General features: G+C 48.1%; 1 protein-coding gene across 1 annotated transcript in view; it reads right to left on the reverse strand.

Moving 5' to 3' along the window:
• DOK1 (docking protein 1) overlaps positions 1-23,985 on the reverse strand; it is a 465,372-nt gene that overhangs the window by 136,337 nt on the left and 305,050 nt on the right. Inside the window, exon 2 of the mRNA XM_069632520.1 lies at positions 13,069-13,368. Coding sequence (XP_069488621.1) covers positions 13,069-13,368 — 300 coding nt within the window. The remainder of the gene's footprint in view (positions 1-13,068; positions 13,369-23,985) is intronic.

Genomic DNA, 23,985 nt, shown 5'->3' on the forward strand with positions numbered 1-23,985 from the left:
GTAGACACAGCTTCTGAACACTTCTGAACAATTTCCAGTGGTGAGAGGTCCCCAGATATACTATTCTGTCTCTCATCCACACTGCTGGGTCACTCTCAACAGCCAATCATACAGAAGGGCATTCATGCAGTCAGTCGGCCAATCAGGCACACAGTGCATTCAGGCCATCCTCCTCCCTTTCAGACACTCATAACAAGGAATTTGGATTGGGACAAGTACCCAGCCATTCAACACTACACACTCCATTCAGGCCAGTTTCGGGCAGGGCTGTCTCAGTCTTTGTCTCTCATGCCAGAAACCAGACAACCACAACAAGAAGTGCATATTGGTCACACACTCCATTCACCCAGGTCCCACCCACAGGAGGTACCCACAACATACAGTCACTGGGAAGGCTCCAGCTAGTCTGGCCGGGCCTTCACAAGAACACCATATATGGCACATCCGCCCAACAGCCAGTCAGGGGGAAGGGACAGAGTCAGGGCTTCCCAGGACTTTGGGACTTTGGAAAAACAAGGTAACAGGCAAAAGAAAGCAAGAGGCCACATGGGCCATCTTGTTTCCTATCAGGAATCAACTGATTCCAATGGCAGGGCCTGGGTATCCCAAAATGGAGGACACCCAGAGCACCTGGTAAATTCAGCATTGAGCGGCCACCAGCCCATACCCTGCTCTGCCACCCACAGGGGCCCAAAAACATACACTAGGGGCACAGGGTTGTACCCCCACCCCTGGGTGCCGTAAGAGTATCCCACGGGTGTGTTCACCAAACCAAAAGAGAGAGAGCTGCACCGCCAGGAGTCCCAAATGAACTCCTGTGCGGAAAATATGACAGAACACACAATAAAAAGGCAGTAAAGGACAAGGATATGGAGGCCCTGCCCCTCCGATGCATTTCCAGCATCACAAGATTCCACTGGCACACAGACCAGAGCTGTGCCTGTCTGCATGAACAGTGGGAACAAGGCAACCCTTGTGTAAACAAAGAGTCCCTCGGTTACAAGCATAAAGTACTTCAGTGATCCGCAATTCTATGACAAGGCAGGAGGTTCTCATTATGCTATACTTTCTTTATTATTGCCATATCAGCATTTCAACAAAACTTTAAAACTGCAACATTTGCGCTTTTTTTCTCCGTGGTTATGAAAAAATCCCAAATCTGAGCGGTTTAAAGTTTCCAAAATCCATATATCCTCTTAGACTACGACCCCCATGATCCTCTGGGGTGTGGTGGTCTTGACCTCTCATCTTCCACCTATCGGAGTCCAGTCCACAGTATTAGAACCCCTTAGACTAGGTCCATTCCTCTTTTTTTTGCTGCCTTACATGAGTTAAGTACCTGATATTTATGACTTTAGCACATTATTGTGTACATAGTTCAGCCTAAAGAGCGCTAAAACGTAGACGCGCGTACTAAATGAGCAAGTTAATGGCTGTTTGTAGAAAATAATGAGTATGTAGAGATGAGGTAATTACCTCAGTTGCAGCGTTAGTCAGGCGAGCGGCCACGTAGGAAGCAGATAGTTTGGCGTGAATGCCGGCGGGTTGCACGGGGTGAGTAAACCTTTTTTGAATTCTGATTAAGTGGGAGGAGCGGAGGGCGGAGCCACGAGCGAACGCGCTCGCCTTAGGCAGCCGGCCGGACTACTCGTAATAGCCACGCCGCAGAACACGGCGCGCAGTAGGACCCAGGAGAGCGGGAGGCGTTAGCCTTCTCGTCGTCCCCTGGGAGACACTCTGACGCTCGCGTGCATTGTTTAACAGCGCGGAGCGGAGAGTAACGGAGGGCCTCCAGTTACATATTTAGTATTAAAAAAAAAATTTTTTGTTATTAGAAGGGGAAACAGGATTATCCTTTCCTGTGAAGAGGAGCCTTGAACAAAAAGCCTGCAGGCAAGAGACATTGGGCCGCATTACGAGTCTGGCGGTAACCGTGCCTGAAATTCCAGCAGTTTACCGCCGGACTCGTATTACCATTCCGCCTCCGTGATTCCCGGAATTACCAGGGCATTACGACCCCGGTGACCCAGGAATTCTCGTGATGGTGCCGGTGTTTCCACGTCCGCCTGCAGGCGGGTGGTGTTAAACCCACCAGGTCAGACCTGGCGGGAATGACACCTCCCACCTGCAGAACTCGAGATCACCCGGTCCGGAAACAACAGTGGCGGCGGGTTTACCGCCACTGTTATTTCCAGACCGGGTGACTCGTAATGAGGCCCATTGAGTACCTAATACAGGCTACCTCACCCCTCAGTGCTGACAGCCTAGAAGTTGGCACTGCCAACATAAAAAGGATGGCTCAATACACAAGCCCTGTGGGAACTCCTTCAACATCTCCAGAATGGAGCGCAGAGGAGTGGGAGGAGGATCCCTCCCAATTGGAGCCTGACTTGCCGTCAGCCAAACACCCCACAGAAGGGGTTGACACCAAGGGGCGTAAGGCAGCTCGGAAGAGCAAGCACTCCTTGACCCCCCCTAGCACAAGTGGAAGGGAGGATACTGCTCCCCAAGATCAAAGCAACCCTGTCGCTAGGCTAAATTGAGCCTTCCTAGACAAGAAAAAAGATTGCAGGGACAGACCCCCACCCCAGGGGTGAACAATGCAGGGGATCAGGATGAAGGGTAGGGGTGTACATGTCTCAGCACATAAGAAAGCCGCTGGACAGAGTGTGGTCGCGCATGAACTTGGAATGCCCAAGACCAGATTTGCCGGGGAAGTTGGAAGGGACACCTGATCTCGACCCCAAGATGGTCACATTTGTGACAAAGTCCACACGGGACATCAGGAAGGGAGTGGACTGTGCCTGGAGGGGATGCCAGGACAAGCTTCTGGACATAGCAGGTCCATTATGGAAAATAATGGACCTGGCAGAGAAAGCGAAGGTCACCGGTAACCCGGTGGACGCCCTTGCTCTGGGGAACTGGGCTCAGAGAGCAGTGTGCCTCCTGGGCAACGCGAACTGCGCGCTCTCTTCAGAGAGAAGAAGAGGCGTCTTGTTAAAGATTGACGGAAAGTTAAGTGATCGAGCCTCTTAAGACGCAAGAGAGTGCCAAAGGCCTGTTGTTCGGCGAGGCGTTCGCGAACGAAATGTCTCAGTTCGTGGGCACGTACTCAGCACTAGAGAAGGCCCAGAGCTCAATAAAAAAGATCTTTCCAGGTCATGTTTTTTCCGGGACCGGGCGATACAGGGGTCACGCGTCCGGTCGATTCAACTACCACCGAGAACCCCAGGGACCGCATGCCCAATATTGGGAAGGCAAACAACAGGATACCTTCTTCCCAACCAGGTCCAGGTTTCCCAGAGGTCGTAGTGGGAAAGGACCATACCGTCAACCCAATGCCAACTGGTGGTGAGTACATTAAGCACGAAGGTAGGAGGAAGAACCCTCCAATTTTTAAGCAAATGGCAAGCTTTGTCATGCGATGCATGGGTGCTGTAGGCAGTGGCGGGGCTGCGATTAGAGTTTGTGGGGAACCCCGTCCAAGACATAGAACCTCGCCCTATACACATGGCTGGCGAGGAGGCCGCGTTATTGCACAGCGAGCTCCTCAATCTGGTAAACAAGAACGCAGTAGAGCAAGATGTCCAAGGAGGACCAGGTTTCCTCAGCAACATGTTTAAATTCACAGGGGAGACAAGGTACGGCCTGGTTGGCGCGTCTAGATCTCAAGGACGCTTACCTCACGATTCCGACAGCGCAGGAATTTCAGAGGTTTCTACGCTTTCAGTGGAACGGGGAGACATGGCGTGTCACATGTCTGCCATTCGGCCTAGCCTCCGGCTCCTTGGGCTTTCACCAAAGTGATGAAGCCAGTGGCAGCCGCCATGAGAGAAAGAGGGATACGTATCATTATATATCTAGACGATATCCTCGTGCTAGCCCCAGACAAGAAGACGCCCACCGAGAACGTTCAATGGGTCTTCACGCTCTTGTCCTCGCTCGGATTCTTAGTGAATTTGGACAAGTCCCAACTGGCGCCAGTTCAGAAGCTGGAATTTCTAGGGTTTTCAATAGATACGGTCAGGGCAACGCTCGAGCTCCCACAGCACAAGGTGAGAGCAATAAAGAAGGAGCTCAGAGCAGTGATAGCAAAAGGAGTTATTTCGCTTCGGAATCTGGCCAGAGTAGTGGGTCTGCTAGCAGCCTTGTGATATTTCCTGGTGCCGCTCCACTACAGAGCCCTCCAGCGCCACAAAATCAGACACCTGCAAGGGGGTGTAGGATACCATCAACTCGTGAACTTAGATTGCGAGGCGATCACAGAACTGCACTGGTGGCTTCAAAATATGGAGGCTTGGAATGGCCAAGCAATATTTGGGGACGTCCCATAGAGTCGGATGCTAGCAGGTCAGGCTGGGGAGCCAGATGCGAGCAAATAGAGACAGAAGGGAAATGGTCAGATCAAGAATTGGGACTGCACATCAACTGTCTAAAACTTCTGGCAGGTTCCTTTGCAGTGCGGGCCTTCACGCAAGACAAGGTAAAATGCGGTGTACTGCTCAAAATGGACTATATCTCTGCAGTACGGTATATAAACAAGCTAGGGGGGAACGAAATACAGATTACTAGCGGAATTGGCAAAAGATTTCTGGCATTATTGCCTTCAGAATCAGATTGCAGTAGCAGCAGATTATCTACCGGGGACCCTCAACGATGTAGCGGACTGGAACTCGCGGTATCTTGTAGATTCCAGTGCTGGGGCCCAGTGCACATAGATCTATTTGCATCCAGACTGAACGCTCAGACACAGAACGCTGGGACGGGAAGCTCCGTTATGCGTTCCCGCCAATTATTATGATCACGAGAGCGCTAGTGAAAGCTCGCAGGGAGCGAGCCGATCTCGTGATGGTGCTACCCGTCTGGAAATCACAGCCCTGGTTTCCAGTAGCGATAGAACTTTCTATGGATTTTCCGAGGATAGTTCCTCACCAGCCAGACCTTCTGCTGGGACCAGCTGGGCAGATACACCTGCTGATAACAGCAGGCAAGCTGCAGTTGATGGTCTGCAGGATTTCAGGAGAAAGTGTGAGTTGCCAGGGATTTTTTGCGATTCACTGCAGACTGCATCAAGGACTCCTGGGCCCCTTCCACCATTAGGAGCTATAGTGGCGCATAGAGAGCCTAGGCCCAGTGGTGCTCAGAGCAGAGTGTGGATCACATTTCAGCCCCTTTAGTACAAGTTCTTAGCTTCCTAGTGGTTAAGTTCCAAGAAGGCTCCACTTTTAGAACTATAGGAGTGTACAGATCGGCAATCTCGGCAGGTCATGACAAGGTAGAAGGAGGCACAGTAGGCAAACACCCCGCTGTTCTGCGCCTACTGAGAGGCATAAAGTTAAGGAAGCCTCCAAAACCGAAATACGCAGTATTGTGGGATGTTAGAGAAGTCTTTGAACTTTTTCTTAGATGGCCAGCGAACGAGAATCTTTCGCGCTCTCAATTATCAGGCAAGCTAGCAATGTTATTGGGCCTTACAGCATACCGGAGAGTATCCGACGTGAAAGCACTGGAGATTGATAGAAATATCTTTTACCCAGAAGGAGTAGCCTTCAATATAGCTAAACAAACGAAAACAGATTCTCGGGTTATCTCATACCCGTACTTTGCAGAAAATAAGAAGTTGTGTGTCACTCAATGTATTATGGATTACGAGAATATCAGAGCACAGCTCAGACCGCGAGGAGTCACTCAGTTGCTTTTAAAATGTCAAATTCTGAACCTATATGTAATGTATTTAATGTTCAGATTATATTTGCCCACCCTCATGAATTGTATCCTTCTCTCGTGGGAGACTATCAGAAGGCGACTTGATTATGAAAGAGGATGAATGAGGCCAAGGAGCGCTCCAAAGTTGTCCAACAGGACCTAAGCAGTTGCAAATTACATGCACAGTTCCAGTTTGTTCATGGTTATTGTTGATCAGTCAAAGGACAATTGGAGTTCATGGCAAGGTCATGGGAAGAAGAAAGAGGAATGGACCTAGTCTAAGGGGTTCTTATACTGTGGACTGGACTCGGATAGGTGGAAGATGAGAGGTCAAGACTACCACACCCCAGAGGATCATGGGGGTCGTAGTCTAAGAGGATACATGGATTTTGGAAACTTTAAACCTCTCATATTTGGAATTTTTCATAACCACAGAGAAAAAAAGTGCAAATGTTGCAGTTTTAAAGTTTTATTGAAATGCTGATATGGCAGTAATAAAGAAAGTATAGCATAATGCTCGCCTCCTTGTCTTTAATAGAATGAAGACTTCCTGAGCTGTAAGCGTGGGCAATCTTTATTGGCTTGACTCTGCTGGTCAAGATATCCAAGCTCTGCTGATTGCCCCCGTTGTAGCCCCCATCAAGCTGTGTTGCTTACGCATTGCCTGGCGTTGTTCGTTCAGCCAATGATTTTGGTTCCGGGTCTGGGAAACAATTGTTGTCCTGACAGGTTCGTGGCTGCCCTTTAATCCTGATGTCTGATTAAGAGGAAAAAGGCTAGTAGCTAGGAACGGGTTCAAGTCCCCTTCCAAACTACCAAGGAATGACTGTGAGAGCTCACATGGTGTAACAAGCGGGAAAAGAGTCTCTGTCATCTGTAGGGAGCCCGGGTTCCTGAGAGAAGGGTCTCTGTTCCGGCATAAATTTGACAGGAAGTGGCACAAGAACCTTTAGAACGTACAACTTTCGCTGAAATGCACTTTAACAATGTTTTAGTTTTGTTTTTATTGATTTTCTAACAAAGCCTTCAAAATAGGTCCAAAAGTCTCAAGTTATGCAGACACCACTGCTGCGTATATTCCCCTTGAAAAAACGGCATAACATTGCCCCAATTTTGTCTGATAAACTCCTGATCCCCTTGGGCTGTATAGGTTGCCCACTCCAATGCCACAGAATGCCATACTTTCCGCAGCCAGTCTAAATTCGAAGGAGGCTGACTTTTTTTTCCAATCCTGCGCTATCGTCAAGCACACAGCTTCCAGGAGCATCATAAAGCCCCTCAAATTACTCTTATTTAGCCTTTCGCATCTTTGGTCCGAGACGCCACACAGCCCCACCTTCCCGTCCGAGATGTCCACCCCTCGAAACATACCATTCAAGTGCTATTTTACACCTTCCCAAAAACAACTGGAGGACCGGACACCACCACCAAATATGCCTTCAATCTCCCTTAGAATGACAGGCCCTCCAGCAGGTTGGTTGAGTCGAGGGGTACATTGTATGAAGTCTGGCCGGGGTGTAGTGCCATTGATACTTCCAGAATTCTGGAACAGCTGCATAAATGGGGAGGAGGAGGTTGAAAGCATGCCTCTAGTGACAGGACTATTCCATACCTTCACTGCCAGACCCACTATCACACTTCTGCCTTGATTCCGTGGCCTGTGCTGCTTCTTCATCCACAGTAGACCCGACAGGAGAGAACCGGCTACAGCCCTATCCTGTCTCACCCACGTTTTCTGCATATCGCCAAGAACCAATCCCTCGTTACTTTAAGCTGCGTGGCTTCATAACACGTCTGTAAATGGGGAAGCCCAAAACCACCTCTATTTCTGGACGCCGTCAAAATATTCATGGCCACCCAGGGAGGTTTTTTTCTGCCATATATAAGAGGAGACCATTTTGTGAAGAGACCTAAAAAAGGACTTTGGGACTGGGATGGGGAGAGCTTGAAAATAATATAAAACCTTTGGCAAAACCACAGTTTTTACGCCTGTGATCCTCCCCAACCACGAGATCGATAAGGGGCTATACCTTTGTAGATCTGATTGTATTTTCCGCCAAAGAGGGGGGGTAGTTAGCCTCGTACGTGCCCCTATAGTCTTAGTTAATACAACCTCTTGAGAAGTGATTCCTGAATTTGCTTCCCTTAGCTGAGTGGATCCCTTGACCCGGTCTATGATGTCAGAGTGGGCAGTTAGGTTTAAGATTTCTGACTTTTGTGTGTTAATTTTTAATCCTGCTACCACCCCAAATTCTTCCAACTCACCATTAGCGCTGGGTTCAACCTCTCCGGGTCTGACACTGCTAACATGTCATCGGCAAAAGTTATCACCTTAGGATTTTCCCTGCCATCTCAATGCCTTGAATACCCTCCAGAGAACGAAGTCCAAGCAACAAGGGCTCTAAGTATATGGCATACAGTAATGGGGAGAGCGGACAACCCTGTTTGGTAACTTGTTGTATGTTAATTCCACTAGATAAACAGCCATTTATCGCCAGCTGAATCGAGGGGGTCTGATAATTAGCTCATACTCTCAAATAGTTTTGACCCAAACCCCATTTTTTTCAAAGTATGAAACAGGAAGGCCAATTCGACCCTGTCGAAGGCCTTCTCTGCACCCAAGGCAATGTGGAGTGCTGGCCGTTGTTTTATTTCTGTTTTTCAATTAAATGACAAACTGTACATACATTATTGTGCGTTTGTCTTAACGGTCTAAAACCGGACTGGTCAGGTCCTATTAGATTTGGGCAGATGATAGAGGAGCCTATTCGCCAGAACTTTCGTGTAAACCTTATCATCTGAATTGATCAGTGCAATAGGTCTGTAGGAGCGCATGAGGGTCAGATCTTTACCCTCCTTAGGAAGTACCACCACCTTAGCCTCGTTCATAGAACCGTGAGGTTACGTGTTTCTTCAAAGGAATTATAAAGCTTAGGAAGCCGCGACACCAGCGTGCCCTGAAAGGTTTTATAAAAGTTTCGCCGTGTAACCATCCGGGCCTGGAGCTTTGTTAGCAGTACGACCTTTAATCACTGCTAACACTTTGCTTTCCTGAATTTCCCCCACAAGCCCATCCCTCTCTAAGGGTGACACTTTTGTAAATGGAACTGTATCTAGTTAAGCTCTTTGCCTGTCCTGCTCGGTCCCTCTGAGGCATAAGGATTGGCAAAGGAATCTTCTAATACTGCCACAATCGACTCCGTAGTCGTGATAGAGCCCCCTTCCTTATCCTTCAATTTCAGAATAGTACGGGACAGAGTCTTATTCATCAACTATCTAGCCAACAGCCCATCCACATTCTTTGCACACATATCAAATCTTTTTTTTTTGTAAACAGTAGAACTCTTCCCATGCTTTTAGTATGTAACAAGTCCAGCTGGCCCTGGGCTTGTCTCAGGGATCTCTGAACCCTCCTATTTGAACCCTTCTCTAGTTCCTGCAAGATGGCCGACACCTGGGTCTCAAGTTCCCTTCTCAACTGGCCTTTTTGCTTATCCCTCCCTGCCTTCATCGCTATAAGATGCCCCTGTATCACTGTTTTAAAGGTGTTCCAGATTGATGCCATTGCCATATTCTCCTTTATCGAGTTCACCACCGGGGAGTCCTGCAGAAATTCTGTTGAAAATCTCCATTTCCAAAGCCCACCTGCTTTCCTTCCACTTCAACAGCTACCTTCAGTGGCGTGTGATCTGATAATGCAATGGTCCCCAGCTCAAGCTCTTATTCTCCCTAGTAGCCGCGTGGAGACCCACATGTAGTCTATCCTCGACAGTGAGGAATGAACATGTGAATAATATGTGAATCCTCTCTTTTGGCCCTTTATTACTCTCCATGTGTCAGGTAACACCAAAGTTGTGATTCATAGCTTAAGCACTTTCGAGGGAGCTTGTATATGGTGGGTCGCTTGCAAGCTTCTATCGTCCTGGGGCGCCTAGGCTATATTAAAATCCCCTGTAAATACTACTTCCCCCTTTGCAAACCTTCCAGATGTAATAGCATATTCCTCAAGAAACCATCTTGACCCATATTTGGAGCACACATTGTAGCTAATGTGCAGGGGCAAGCATCCATGCACGCATTTAAAGAGAGAAATCTCCCTTCTCGGTCTACCTGAGTATCATGTACCTGAAGAGTTCCTATCTATCTGATTCCCATATTCCTCCTCCTTCCCTCCCCTCAATTCCTCCCCTTCCCTGAGAAGAGACAAATGATATGACATGATAAGATATGGCATTTATAACGTGCCAATACACAAGACCCTAAGGGTGCTAGGGTGTAGTGCCCGTTGCTCTTGGCCCTCAACCTAACCCAGGACATCTTTCAGGGAGTCCTACACCCCACTAAGGATTCCAAAGATGACTTCCCACTGCGCCACCCATCCGCCGCTCCTCCTATCAACCTGCAGCACTCTCCAAGTCTCAGTTCCCATCCCCTTGACCCCCTGTAACCGTATACCTTCTTCGGAGCCCTACCAATTGGGAAACACCGTTTTCCATCCCTACAGCTTGCGAATAGGCCTGGCCATCATTTTGCTCTTGTCGCCATAATCCTCAGTCTCCTCCATATGGTTCAATATTTGCATTTCCTCGTCGCACCTTGTTATCCTATGCTGTCGGTCATCCTATGTGAAGAGTAGACCAAATGAAAATGGCCACTTATACCTTACTTGTTCTGCGCCATGAATCTGACCACTGAGCCCATCACCCTCCTCTTTTGTAAGGTACTTTGCACCAAACCTTGAAATAACTGCATTTCCTGGCCATTGATCGTTATAGGGCCTGAGGCTCGTGCTGCCATAAGTATCTTCCCTTTTTGTGCGTAGGAAGTCACTGCCACCAGTATGTCTCTCGGCCTCGCCCCGGGGTCCTCGCGTCATGGGCCCACTCTATGTATGTGATCAAAGTTAATTAAGCCGTCTCACCCACTTGTCACAAGGTCAGTAAAAACCTGGTGCAGCCTAGATTTTAAATCCTTATCTTTCACTGATTCCGCCAGGTTCTTAATCCAAATGTTTGATCGCCTGGACCTGTTCTCCAAGTCCTCGCACTGCAGTTCTAAGTTGTGAAGTTAATCTAGCGACCTGTTCTAGAACTTCTGACTTTTTCGCATATTCCGACAGTTCCTGTTGGGCTCGCTCAGTTGTGTCCACTCTCTCTTCAAGTTTAACTACATCAGCCTTTAATTCCTGAATGGACTGCTTCATCTCTGCCTTCAATTGGGTAAATTGGGTTTGAAAAGAGGACATAAATTGGTCCTGGAACTCTTCGGACTAATGTTGCATATTTTCTTTATGGACCGACATATTAGATTCCCCTAAGTTTTCTTCCCTCTTTCTCTGGGTGTCAACCTCGCCCAGGACTTCTTACGTCTGAGCCGCAGGCCCTCAATTTTGCCAAACAGCCCTCTGGGCGCTTCAGAAGGGATTTCAGGCTTCCTGACGCTGTTTTGCCTTTAGCCTTGGACATGGAGCTCAAGTGGTCACCCCGAGTTACAGAGATGCTGTGTGTGCAGGGTACTTCCTCAATCTTGGCCGGTGCAACAACTTCCTCAATGAAGAGTTGCTTCTGTTTTTGACCCCAGGACTGTGATTTCAAGTGGTGAGGGGGTTATTTTACTAAGACGGTTCCTCGAACGTCTTACACTCAGAAGAACTGTGAAGGTTATCCAACGTCTTGCTCTTAGAGGAATTGTGAGGGCTAGCCAATGTCTTGTACTTGGAAAAATTGGAAGGGTAATGTCTTGCTCTTAGAAGAATTGTGAAGGTGAACAAATGTCTTGCTCTTAGAAGAATTGTGAAGGTTAGCCAAAGTATTGCACTCAGACGAACTGTGAGAGTTGGCCAATGTTTTGCACTTAAAAGAATTGTGAGGGTTAGCTAATGTCTTGCACTTAGAACATTCATGAAGGATAGCCAATGTCTTGCTCGTAGAAAAACTGTGAAGGTTAGCCAACGTCTTGCTCTTAAAGGAATTGTGAGGGCTAGTCAATGGGCCTCATTACGACCCCGGCGCTAAACCATGGTGCTATTAGCACCATGGTCCATGCCGGGGTCCGCCATGGTGAATGGCAGAATTACCGCCCCATTCCAAGGTTGGCGGGGCGGTAATTCACCATTCACCATGGGCCCTTCCCCATTCCCATTTTTGCCCCATAGGGCTCAATGGGAATGGGGAAGGCGCTAAGTACGGTGCCGCAAATTGCGGTACCGTACTTAGCACCAAGGTCCCTTTGCGGCACCCTACTTTAACGCCTGCTAAAAGCAGGCGTTAAGGTCGGGTCCCGCAAAGGGAACTCGTAATGAGGCGTTAAGGGTTTAACGGCGCCGACACCTTTTACAGCGCCGCTAAACCCTTAACGTCAGGGTCGTAATGAGGCCCAATGTCTTGCACTTGGAAAAATTGTAAGGGTAATGTCTTGCTCTTAGACGAATTGTGAAGGTTAGCGAATGTCTTGCTCTTAGAAGAATTGTGAAGGTTAGCCAATGTATTGCACTCAGACGAACTGTGAGAGTTGGCCAATGTTTTGCACTTAAAAGAATTGTAAGGGTTAGCTAATGTCTCGCACTTAGAACATTCATGAAGGATAGCCAATGTCTTACTCGTAGAAGAATTGTGAAGGTTAGGCAATGTCTTGCACTTGGAATAATCGTGAAGGTTAGCCAATGTATTCCACTTGGAAGAATTGTGATTGTTAACCAATGTATTTAATTTAGAAGAACGTGATACAACTGTCCACAAACCCACTAACGGCTCTCAAATATTTTGCCTACTCACCCTGAAACACAGAGCAATATATGACATACCTCTACCGCAACAAAACATAAGACCATCACAAACTACAGCGAACTACACACCCCACACAACACCAAACAAGAAACTAAGCCAACCACACAAACTACACACACTCCCACACATCAAGCACAACACAACAGTCAACAAATATCACAAAACAGCACAGAATGACAGTTTTATCTGAACTGAAGCTATCAACAGCACATCACAGCTCTTGTGCTGTCCCCTCTCATTCCCACTAACGAAGTCCCCCACCCCTCCAGCCCTCCTTCCATTTCAGATCCACCAGGGCGCTAAGAGACCACATAAGTGGCAGCAGTGCGGGGTACAAGAACAAGTAACATAAAATAACAGTATTGCCACTGCAGTTATCCATTCGCTTTGAAGGACTGTTAACGCCTCTACATATTGTTGAGCCAGCTAAACTACAAGAAGCTGCCAAAATGGCAGCTGTTGCGCTATACAAGACCATTTGACATTCTACACATCAAAACTACTCATTTCACAATTAAAAGGAAGATCTCTCTCTCTCCTTCACCAAGTGTAGAGCATGGTGATGCCAACTTCTTACCGGGAAGGCGATCTCGCAGAGCTTCGAGATCCACTCAGTGCTGTCCTGCTTTTCTGCAGCAAAGATGTAGCTCTTGTCGTTGGTCTCTACGTAGAAGGCGGCCATGTTGATCTTGGGGCATGTCTCAGTGGGCAGAGGCAAGATGCTGAGACACTCTGCCAGGCGCACGATCTTCCGGTCCAGGCGCTTGGTGTTCGGCCGCTCCATCTGGGCACTGGATTCCTTGGTGTCGAAGAACTCGAGGCGCGCCACCCCAAACTGGCTGGCAGGGTAGAGGACGACCCAATTTTTCTTCCATTTCTAGAAGAGAAAGAGAGCAGAGTGAGCATCTGACTTGGAGTTCCTCTTCACCTTGGATCCAAGCACTAGTAGCCACATGTGTGAGCTCCCTGCATGTCACCCAGAGACAGCTCTCCCCATGCCAGAGCTGCACGCCCAGCCTTTCTGAGAACACGCCCACAGATGGATGACATCACACTGCACTGCCAGGTGCATGCAGTTGGGCCATTTCAGCTGCAACCACTTGCTGAACTAGCTTACAAGTTTATATTCCCCCCTGCTTAACCCTATAAGCATAGGACCTCAGCACCCTCTGCCTGCATTACAGGACTGGCTGCCCCTATCACCGCCACTTCACTCTTTTAAAGGGGCTGTTGATTGTTTTTAAAATCCTAGTTTTCCTATTTTCGTTAGGCTGCATTTCCCTGTATGGTTAAACATGTTAATTTTCATCTTTTAAACTTTTTCTTTTCAAATGTCAGTGAGTTTTCCATTTCACTAATGGTGTTCGTTTTCTGGGAGAGGACCTCGCAGATTCATGTGGTTTTCTTTGCAATGGATGAGGTTACAAACAAACCTCACATACCCTTTACCAATCCGATGCGCAGAGGGCGGCCGGGAGAGAAGTCGAAAAGGAAAGGATCACTGCCAAATGGACTGGAGGGTGTTTTTGCACAGGCAAAGTGATTTAAGGGCAGCAAAAGGGTGGAGCCAGACCCCAAACCAACCAAATAAACAGCTGCGTCACTTCTGAGAGGAACCGGAAGTGAAACCCTGAAGGGAAAGGGACGCGGCCTGTGACTGGCTCTACTCCAGATTTCCAGAGGCCCCGCCTAACAGTAAGAAAGCCCGGCAGTTCAGTGCCAGTTGCTGCCATGAAAGAGTAAGGTCTCGAACTAAACCACCCAAAGCGCCCTGCTCTGTGTGTCTTTGGAGACTTCGGGGCTCAACCCCACATCGCGCTCACCTCTGCTTTTGCCTGACCCCGCATGCCCCTGGTCAGTGCACCAATTTGACCTCCTGGGACCCCCCTTTCATTGTATAACAACCAACGGGGACAGACAAATCTACACACTATACACTATACAATAGTCACACAAAGTGCATTCATAACTCCTACACTGGACCAGGACTGCCAATCCCAATTTGCGGGTGCAACAAAAAGGGCCAGAACACACCTCTATCTGTCCCTGCACCCCACCCCTAATCCTAGGAGCCGGTGGGGCGCCACTTATCTACGAAACCATAGAATACGGTATGATATGGTATTTATAACGCGCCTATAGAAGTGTTTCAAGGCGCGACGAGGCAAGAGAGGGGAAACAAAGGGAGGACAAGACACTGATCTGACTAGGCCAGGTGTCATTGAGATTGGGCAAATGCAGGGGAGAGGGAAGGGGAAAAGTGCCAGGGGAGGAGGCGTAAGTACAAGACACAAGATCAAACATCAAAGAACTCGTAGTGCGGCCAGCAGGTGGCAGTGCAAGGTTAGGTGCAGACAAGTGTCTGATAAGTGCGGGTAGGGATGACTGTAGGGATGAAGATACAGACCCAAGTGCAAGGTTGGCAGGAAGCAGTGCCGGTGTGCAATTTGGGGGGCAGGAACCTGGGTCCGTGGTTCAGAGGGTAGTCAGGTGACCAGTTCAGTATCAGACAGGAGATCAGCAGGGAAGAGAGATGGCAGAATCAAAGAGGAAAGTCTTGAGACACTTCCGGAACCGGAGATGGTTCTGCTCAAGTTTGAGAGAGGTAGGGAGGCTGTTCCAGAGGGTGGTGCCAGCCAAAGAGAGGGATTTGCCCCCAACCCGTTGCTTGTAAAAGCGACTGATCCTGAGGGAGTTGGAGATGGAAGAGCGAAGAGCTCGAGTAGGAAGATACTTCTGAACAGAGAGTTGGAGTTATTGTGGTCCCAGGCCAGAGCCTTGTGGACGATGCAGAGGGTCTTGAACTTGATCCTTGAAGCCACTTGGAGCCAATGGAGAGATTTCAGGGCTGGAGAGATACTATCCTTGGGCTTGAGGCCAAGGACAAGTCTTGCAGTCCTGTTCTGGATGAGTTGCAGAGGACGGAGAGTAGAGGCAGGAAGATTTAAAAAGAGGCTGTTGCAGTAGTCCAGCCTAGAGAGAACGAGAGCTCTGGAGATAGAGAGCCTCTGGGAGATGGAGAGGAAAGGAAGAATACCTCTGAGGAGGTGCAGTTGGTAGTTTGACTTCTTGAAGACGTCAGAGATGTGAGGAGAGACGGAAAGTGTGGAGTGGAAGATGACCCTGAGATTCTTAGCCTCACAGGTGGGAGCAGTAAGAGGGCCAAGGGAGGCAGGTAAGAGAGTGGCAGGAAAGAAAGGTGCAGGTGTGCCGATGAGGAGGATCTCTGTCTTACTGGCATTCAGGCAGAGATCATTGGCAGCACACCACTCCTGGATTGCAGACAGACTATCCAGGATGAGAGAAGGAGAAGAGGCGGCAGAAGGGAGCCTGAAAATGAGTTGAGTGTCATCCGCATAGCACTGAAAGATGGAGCAGAGAGCGGCAATGTGGTGGGCAAGGGTTGCCAGGTATTGGTTGAACAGCCAGGGAAAGAGGTTAGACCCCTGGGGAACACCACAGGTGCAGAGAGAGAGATAGAGGAGAGGAAGGACCACAAGTTGGACCTGGGAGGGTCGGTCAGAGAGGAAGGAAGTCAGCCAAGCCAGGGCCTGATCGGTGATACCCAGGTTATCACGGAGACGGTTGAGCAGAATGGCATGGTTGACCGTGAATAAGAGGAGAGAAAAAACGTTGTTGTCAGTAGAGTAACAGAGAGCTGTTACCTCGTCCTGGTCCATATAGTGCAAGGTCACACATTCAAGGTGTTATAATCTATACCTGTCTTGGCCTTGAAATCAGGGCCATACGACAAACAAAGCTCTGTTCCTTTAAAAACAAGTGGGATGACCACATGTGTGAATGTTCCAGGACTGATTATTCATCCATTTTATTCCCCCTGGGCCATACCACAGTATTGAAAAAACGAATGTGCTACCCATCAGATATTAGATTGAGTGCACAGTCACACGTGAAGACACAATGAAAGGAGAGCACATGTTCTCTCCACCAAAAGGCAGCCTGGCCTATATCATTGAACAGCTGTTCACAGACTGTGTGTGTCGACCACTTTCAATGGCCTATCACATGAATGGTCGTCTTCATTAACATGTGCGAAGCAAAAGTGCTTAAACTGCCCATAAAACAGTGTTAAAATAACACCTTTGTGCGTCAGGGCTTTTCAACCTTTTCAAATGAAAGGGGCCTCGATCCTCGGGGGTGGGGGAGGAAGACCACAGCATCTGCCCCCATGCTGCCAGTCAGCAATCTTGTAACATGGCAATATATTCCTTTCTCCATTTTCATTCTGGGAATTAAAATGTGCGCTTTGCAGCACTCGCATTACAAGCTGCGTTTTCTCTTCACACAGGATATACAGAAGTGTTATCACCTCATTGATTCTAGCACTGGTTCCTCCACATCAGCCACTTGCTGACAAAGAAGGGTTTAGAGCTCTTCAGTGGGCATGTAATGTTTAAGCTCCTTGCTTGTTGTTCATCTCGTGATAACAGGCGGCTATTAACCTTTCATTTGTCACCATTGCAACGAATGCATCCCAGAGGTGCCTCAGCCTAAGCAGGGCGCCCCAAACCATCATGTTGAAATGGGGACCCACATATCTTCAGCCGTTCTTGGGTGAGAGGGTGATGATTGATGCATCTTTTAGTTAAAGGGATGCCTGGCAAAGGGCTGCCCAACAATTAAGGAAGCCTAGGCGAGGCAGCTAGAAGCCAAAGCCTTTTTATTTGAGAGCTTCAAGCTTTAGAAAAACAGGCCTTGGCTTCTAGTGGCCTGATTGGCTGGGGTTACCCCAGTACTTTAGAGAACCCCAGCAGCGCCTCGCCTCAGAAATACTGTTTTTCTGGGACTGCCAGGGCTCCACCCTGGTAAGCCCCGGCACACTTAAAGCCCTGGCCACAGTACAACAATCAAAGTCTGGCCCACAGGGACATTAGCATATATGGAAAATATCATTCATTCCATTCGGGAGACATCAGTCAATTCCTAGTGTTGAGTTTGCATTCTGGTACTTGTAGTCCTGTGTCTATAATGTGGACATCCCGGACTACAAGTCCCAAAATGCAAAGTTAAAAAGGCCTGGTCTAGCGGCTGCCGAATGGTTCATGTTGGCAAGTACGCACTGGCTATCATAACTTGCAGACATTCACTTAATGTATGTAAGTGGCGCAGATGGAGACATTTTAAGTCCCGAATATAGCTGTCCATTTTAGGGGAGGAGTCACGTTGTATATCCAAGGCTTAGCACCGAGATAGCTGCAGGATATTTAATACATGGACATCCTGCTCTCTGTGGGTAGGGTCTGGAACACACAGCCCAGGCACGTGACACCACTAACAGCACAGCCAGCCAATGAGGCTCTTCCCTGCGACAAGAACTCCCTGGAGCTTTAGTGGCCATTGTGGGCAGAGACCATGAAATGCCAGTGACAAAGGAGCGCCGGGAACCGGAGAAGAGGCAGGTAACCGAGACCTCTGGCAGCAAAGGAGGCCGGGGCTGCTCCCAGGGCCCTGCCCAGTCACTGCCCAGGGAACAGTGGCCATGGAAATGTGCACATTCTGAGGGAGAGGTGGAGGTGCAGTGTGGGTGTGTGTGTGTGTGTGTGTGTGTGTGAGAGACAGACAGGCATGCAGGTGGCATGCACCAAGGCCCAGTCTAATGTGCGAGAGCCCAAAAGGGGGGCCGTTTAACCCTTTAATTGCCAATGTTTATGATACACACAAGTAGCAAAGCAAGAAATGTGTACTTGCGTGTGTGTGTGTGTGTGTGTAAGGGCAGTTGGTGCTGCAGAGTGTGCGGGTACCTTATCTACTTCTTAAATAAATGCGCCCTCTACATGCTCGAGCCATAGCTGCAGCGACACCCATTCAACGCTCCGCCTGGCCCGCATAACAGAGTCACGTGGCGTTTTGCAGACACGCTGGCCCGGACATGTAGGGCACATGCCCCGTGCTACTCCTGCCTTAAATGGAAATATAGTCAAGATGAGGCCAAGGAGCTCTAGAAGAGAGCAGCATTCCTAAAAATACAACAACCCCCCTCCCCTCTTCTTGCAGGCCAGCTCAGGTCCTGTCATGTCACGTGTCATGTAGTCCCACAGGGAAGTCATGATATGAGTAGACACGACCATTACTGTGTCAGATAGGGCTGATATCCCTCCCGCCAGATCTGCCTCTCAGATGTTTAGGTAGCGCCCGCCCCAGTACTGTCAAGCTACTGACTGTACACAACCCTGATCTTATCTGCCTCACCGAAACCTGGCCAAGTGCCGCAAGCGACCGTGCTGCACGCTTCGCACCACCAGCAGCAGCAGGCTGCACGAGGATGAGGTAGGTCTGACCGTGAAAAGGGCCCAGGTGGTGGCGTTGCACTTATTTTAAAAGATCACATCACTAGTAATCTTGATAGATGCAAACATCTGGTTGTCAAAGTTTTAATTGACAATAACACTGCATTTATTTGAAGACCAACTACTGACACTGCTTGGAAATTAGCACCCATCATCGTCAAGAAAATAAAAACTAAAACTGCAGGGAGCTCATGGTTTTCTATCGATGTTATTAAGCACAGAAAACAAAAAAAACAGCTTAAAAACAACGGAGGAAGGATCCAACCCCTGAATCTCTTGCTTCTGACCGATTGGCAGCTGCTGAAAAGGCGTTTCTGCTTGCAAAAAAGGAAAACTCTACAAAGAAAATCAGCAAAGTCAAATCGGCCAAAAATGAATTGTTATCCATTCTGCGTGAATTGGATGGAAAAAAAGCAATACCGGCAAAGTCCCTCTCAGTAATTCTTGGTGTCAGGAAATTCAAGACAGATTTTGCACCAAGCTAAAGATCCACCAATCCACCATCGCCAGTCATAAGCTAACAACAGTCCATAGTTGCTTACAGCTTCAAGAGCATATGGAAAAGAACGATTTGCTTGGAACATGTCAGCCGGGATACCGTGCGATGCATGGGACGGAGACAGCAATGTTGGAACTGTGGGCGAATTTGACAGAAATGGTTGACAATGGTAGGGTTGCACCCCTTATGCTGCTTGACCATTCCGCCGCATTCGACATGGAGGACCATGCTTTATTTCTAGAGAGGCTGTGTAAGATCGTTAACCGCTCGGAGCCAACCATCGAATGGTTTGCTTCATTCCTAGGCCCCAGATCAGCAAGAGCGGCAGTGAGTGGTTTTCAGGATCATCCAGAGCTATTACACTGCGGCGTACCACAGAGCGCCTGTTTGTCGCCACTGTTGTTTAATGTGTATATGCACCCTCTCTGACTAGCTGGGCAGCATCGCCATCAAATATACCAACTATGCCGACGATACCCAGCTGGTCTTCCGGTGACTTCGAGATGGATTCCATTCTTATTAATGACACTTTAACTTGATGAAGGACTGGATGTCAGTCAACTCATAGGCATTGAGCAAAGAAAAAACAGAGGCTGTGATTGTTGGTTCCAGTGAAAGGCTAAAAAAGCTAGATCCGAGATACAGCCACTTCACAATATCTGGATGTGTCCTTCCAGATATGAAAACATTAGATGTGAAAACATTAGGGGTTATTCTGGACTCGGCACTGACAATGATGCAGCACGTGAACCATGTCGTGAAACACCCTGTGCTTATGTTAACACGTTGCTTGTACGAGCTGTACGTAATCTCGGCCCACGGGACCATGGCTCAGACTCAAGGAGAGAGCTGCATTGGCTTCCAGCTAGTCAACGCATCTGTCACAAAATGCTCACTCTAACATACAAATGCACGATTGACAAGGCTCCAGTGTACCTCAAGAATCGGCTGTGTAAGAATCGGCTGTGTAAGGCGACTACGGGCCCCATTCGTCGTTCCAGTAGGGCCAATAAACTTTTTGTACCAAGACACAATTTGAAGAACTTTGGTGGCACCTGTGTTCAGGAATATGCCCTGCAGTCATGGAGCTCCATTCCCCCCCGACTTAGAGAAACTTTAGAGTCTCCCTAGTTTTAAGAGAGCCCTAAAAACATATATTTTTAATACTAATGATTACTCCCCTCTTTCTGTCCGTTTATCCCTTGGTTCTGACCTCTTTTTCTCTCTGACCAGGTTTTGTCTTCCTGTGCACTTAGGCCTTCGGGCGTGTTGCACAATACATCTATTAAATAATAATAATAATAATAATAATAATAATAATGGGAGAGTGATGAGAGTGTGATGTCATGAGTGTTCCAATGCATGGCACACTGGGTGAATGCTGGAGTGAAGGGGAGATCCATCCTGACCCCCTACACTTTTATGCATTGAGAGAAAAATAAACTACGACTGCATTTTCTCCGGTGCCTCCAGTGCAATTCTTTCTCATTAGGGCTCCATTGACTATTACAAAAGGGGTACTCACAACATACAAAGTTTGACATACCAGCATCCCAGTTTATGCACCTCCTGACCTACCCAGGATAACAGCTCCACCTACTGATACATCTGGGCAAGCAGCACGCACACCAGACACAACACCCCGAACCCTGCCTTACCACCCGACACCACCTTCCTCGCTCTAACCCATACATCCAACCACCTGCAATGTGCCCTGATCAATGCCAGATCCATTCCTGCACACACCATTGAAATCAATAAACTTATAACCAATCTTGACCTCGATATCCTCGCTGTTACCGAGACCTGGTTACAAAGTGCCTCAGGGCATGCTGTCACCACAAGGCTACTCCATCATCAGGCAAGACCGGCTCACTACCATAGGCGGTGGCGTAGCATTTATCATGAAAGATCATCTCGAGTCCAGACAAATCCCATCCAACCTGGGTGGAAATTCTGACTCCCTTGCCATAAAAGTCTCACTCTCCCCCAACACTACCATCACCATCAACCTGGTCTATCGCCCCCCCTGGCCCACTAATGGACTTCCAGGACAACCTCACTCACCTACTCGCAGAAAACCTTAAAACCACTTACAAAAGCATCCTTCTAGGTGACCTCAACCTCGGCTACAACGATAAAAAGGACAAACCAGCCTAAACCCTCTGACTAGCCTTACAAGAACTAGGCTTCGACCAAAAAATAAACACGCCCATGCACAACAAAGGACGTATCCTTGACTGGATATCCGACCACAACTGTGGTATTGACATCAGTTCCGTCACCCCCACACCTTGGTCCGACCATCACCTCATTCACTGCTTCATCCCCACTATCACCACCAAGTTGCACAAACCTAACCCTATCCCCCCAGCACTGGCAAGAAGCGCAAAAAAAATCTTACTAAAGAAAAGATCATATCTCATCTCAACACCCTCACCACTGATCTTGCAACCACTGACCCATCCGTGCTAGCAGATATCTACAAACACACCATCAGCGATGCTATAGACACTATCGCCCCACTACAAAAGAAAAAAGCTAAAATGATGAAACATTCTAACCGCTGGCTCACTTCAGAACTAAAAGAACTCCGCACTCTGAAGCGCAAAGCGCTGAACACCTGGCAGAGAACACCATCTGAAGCCACCCTCCTATAAAAAAGTCACCTCTCAATACAAAAAAAGCCATAATCACAGCCAAATCAGCTTCATTCAATGACAGAATCACAAATGCTACTTCTGAATCTAAAGAGCTCTTTGCCATTTTCAAAGAACTCACCACCCCAGCCACCAAATCCCAAGATGTCATTAAAGACCAGTCCTGGTGCAACTCAATGCAATCTGCCCTACTTAACAAAATCCTACTGTTGCAAGAAAAACTCAAAGAGCACCACAAAAACCTATCACAGCATACTGAATCAACCACCAGCTCCAAGCACAAGTCCAGCCCCCAGCGTAGCACCTCCTACCACTAAAGACCCCATAACTCTGTTCAAATTTAGGAAAATAAATGAACTTGAAGTAATTGAGATAATGAACAAAATCAAACCATCCAACTGCAAAGGAGGTGCCTGCCAGCAAAACGAATTAAAGACGGCACAGAAGCTCTTGCCCCTTTCCTCAAATCCTTCATCAACGCATCCTTCAAATCCAACACTGTTCCAGAGAGTCTAAAAGAAGCCTGGGTGCGCCCCTTCTAAAAAAAAAACCTCTGGACCCAGGAAGCGCCATCAACTATAGGCCCATCACCACCGTGCCATTCTTGCTCAAGATCCTGGATGAAGTTGCCTACACGCAAATACAGCAATATCTTGAGGCAAACCACATCCTGGGCAAAAGACAGTCAGGCTTCCAACCAGGACATGGGACTGAGTCGGCCCTACGTGATCTTAAAATTCAACTTAGCGATATAATGGACAAAGGCAAACCAGCACTTCTCCTCCTTCTGGACTTGTCAGCTGCCTTTGACCTTGTCAACCATTATATCCTAGGCATGGGCCTAAAAAATGAAGCACATTTCTCACCTGAAGCCATCGCCTGGGTGGCCTCCTTCCTAAATGGTAAACTTATGAAAGTCTTCTCGGACACTGCATCTGCCACCCCCACCACCATACACTGTGGCGTCCCTCAGGGCTCTTGCACCGCCCCTACACTCTACAACATATTCACCCTCCCGCTATTAAAAGATCACGACTGTCGCAACATAGCGTACACCTACTACGCTGATGAAGCACAGGTACTACTCCCACTTACTGGGATCTATGTAGAAGACGCAGCAGCACTAACGAAAATCTACTCAGCCATCCAGACCTGGATGGCCGCAAACGGCCTTTGTCTAAACGGGGATACAACTAAGATCCTCCTAGTAGGTACCAGCAAAACTCTCAACAAGCTCCCCCCTCAATACAAAACCTTCAAAACTGACAACACCACCATCACAGTCTCCTCGACTGTTAAAACTTTAGGTGTCCATCTTGACTCCTTGCTATCCAGGTCAACGCCATAGCCTCCTCAGCCGTACTCACCACTAAAATGATCAATGCAGTTAATTCTTTTCTTTCCACCAAAAACTGCCTCACCATCGCCAGAGCCACAGTAGGTACAAAGCTGGACTACTGTAATGCCATACTCCTGGGCACCTCTGCAAAAAACTTGAACAAACTTCAAATTACTCCAAACAATGCCCTCAGGGCAGCACTGAGCATTCCCGAAAGGGAATATATCTCACAAGCTAGGAAAGATGCCCACTGGCTACCGGTTAAGGATTGCATACTATTCAAATCCTTGGCCATCCCTCACAGATGCCTCTCATCAGACGCCCCACCCTACCTATCTGAAAGAATCTCACTCAACTCCTCTAACAGACCTACCAGAACCCACCTTTCCAATCAGATTTATGTTCCCACGCTCAAAAGAATAAAAGCAGGGGGGGTCCAGTTTTCAGCACCTTGCCCCCAAAAACTGGAATGCCCTGCCCACCCCACTAAGAAATGAACGATCCTACTCCACCTTCCGCAAAACACTAAAAACCCTCCTGTTCTGCTAAGTGTATCTACTGCGTATGTATCTGCCTGAATAGACTTGCTGCTTCTCTGTAACCCACCAACAGCAAAAATACATGTCTCCTTCTGGATCTGTTTTATTCCAAGCTTTGTCACCGTTTAATTGTTTCATTTGTTAAGTTA

Source organism: Ambystoma mexicanum, chromosome 6q, assembly GCF_040938575.1.
Source record: "Ambystoma mexicanum isolate Mex_15411 chromosome 6q, UKY_AmexF1_1, whole genome shotgun sequence".
NCBI classification, from domain to species: domain Eukaryota; kingdom Metazoa; phylum Chordata; class Amphibia; order Caudata; family Ambystomatidae; genus Ambystoma; species Ambystoma mexicanum.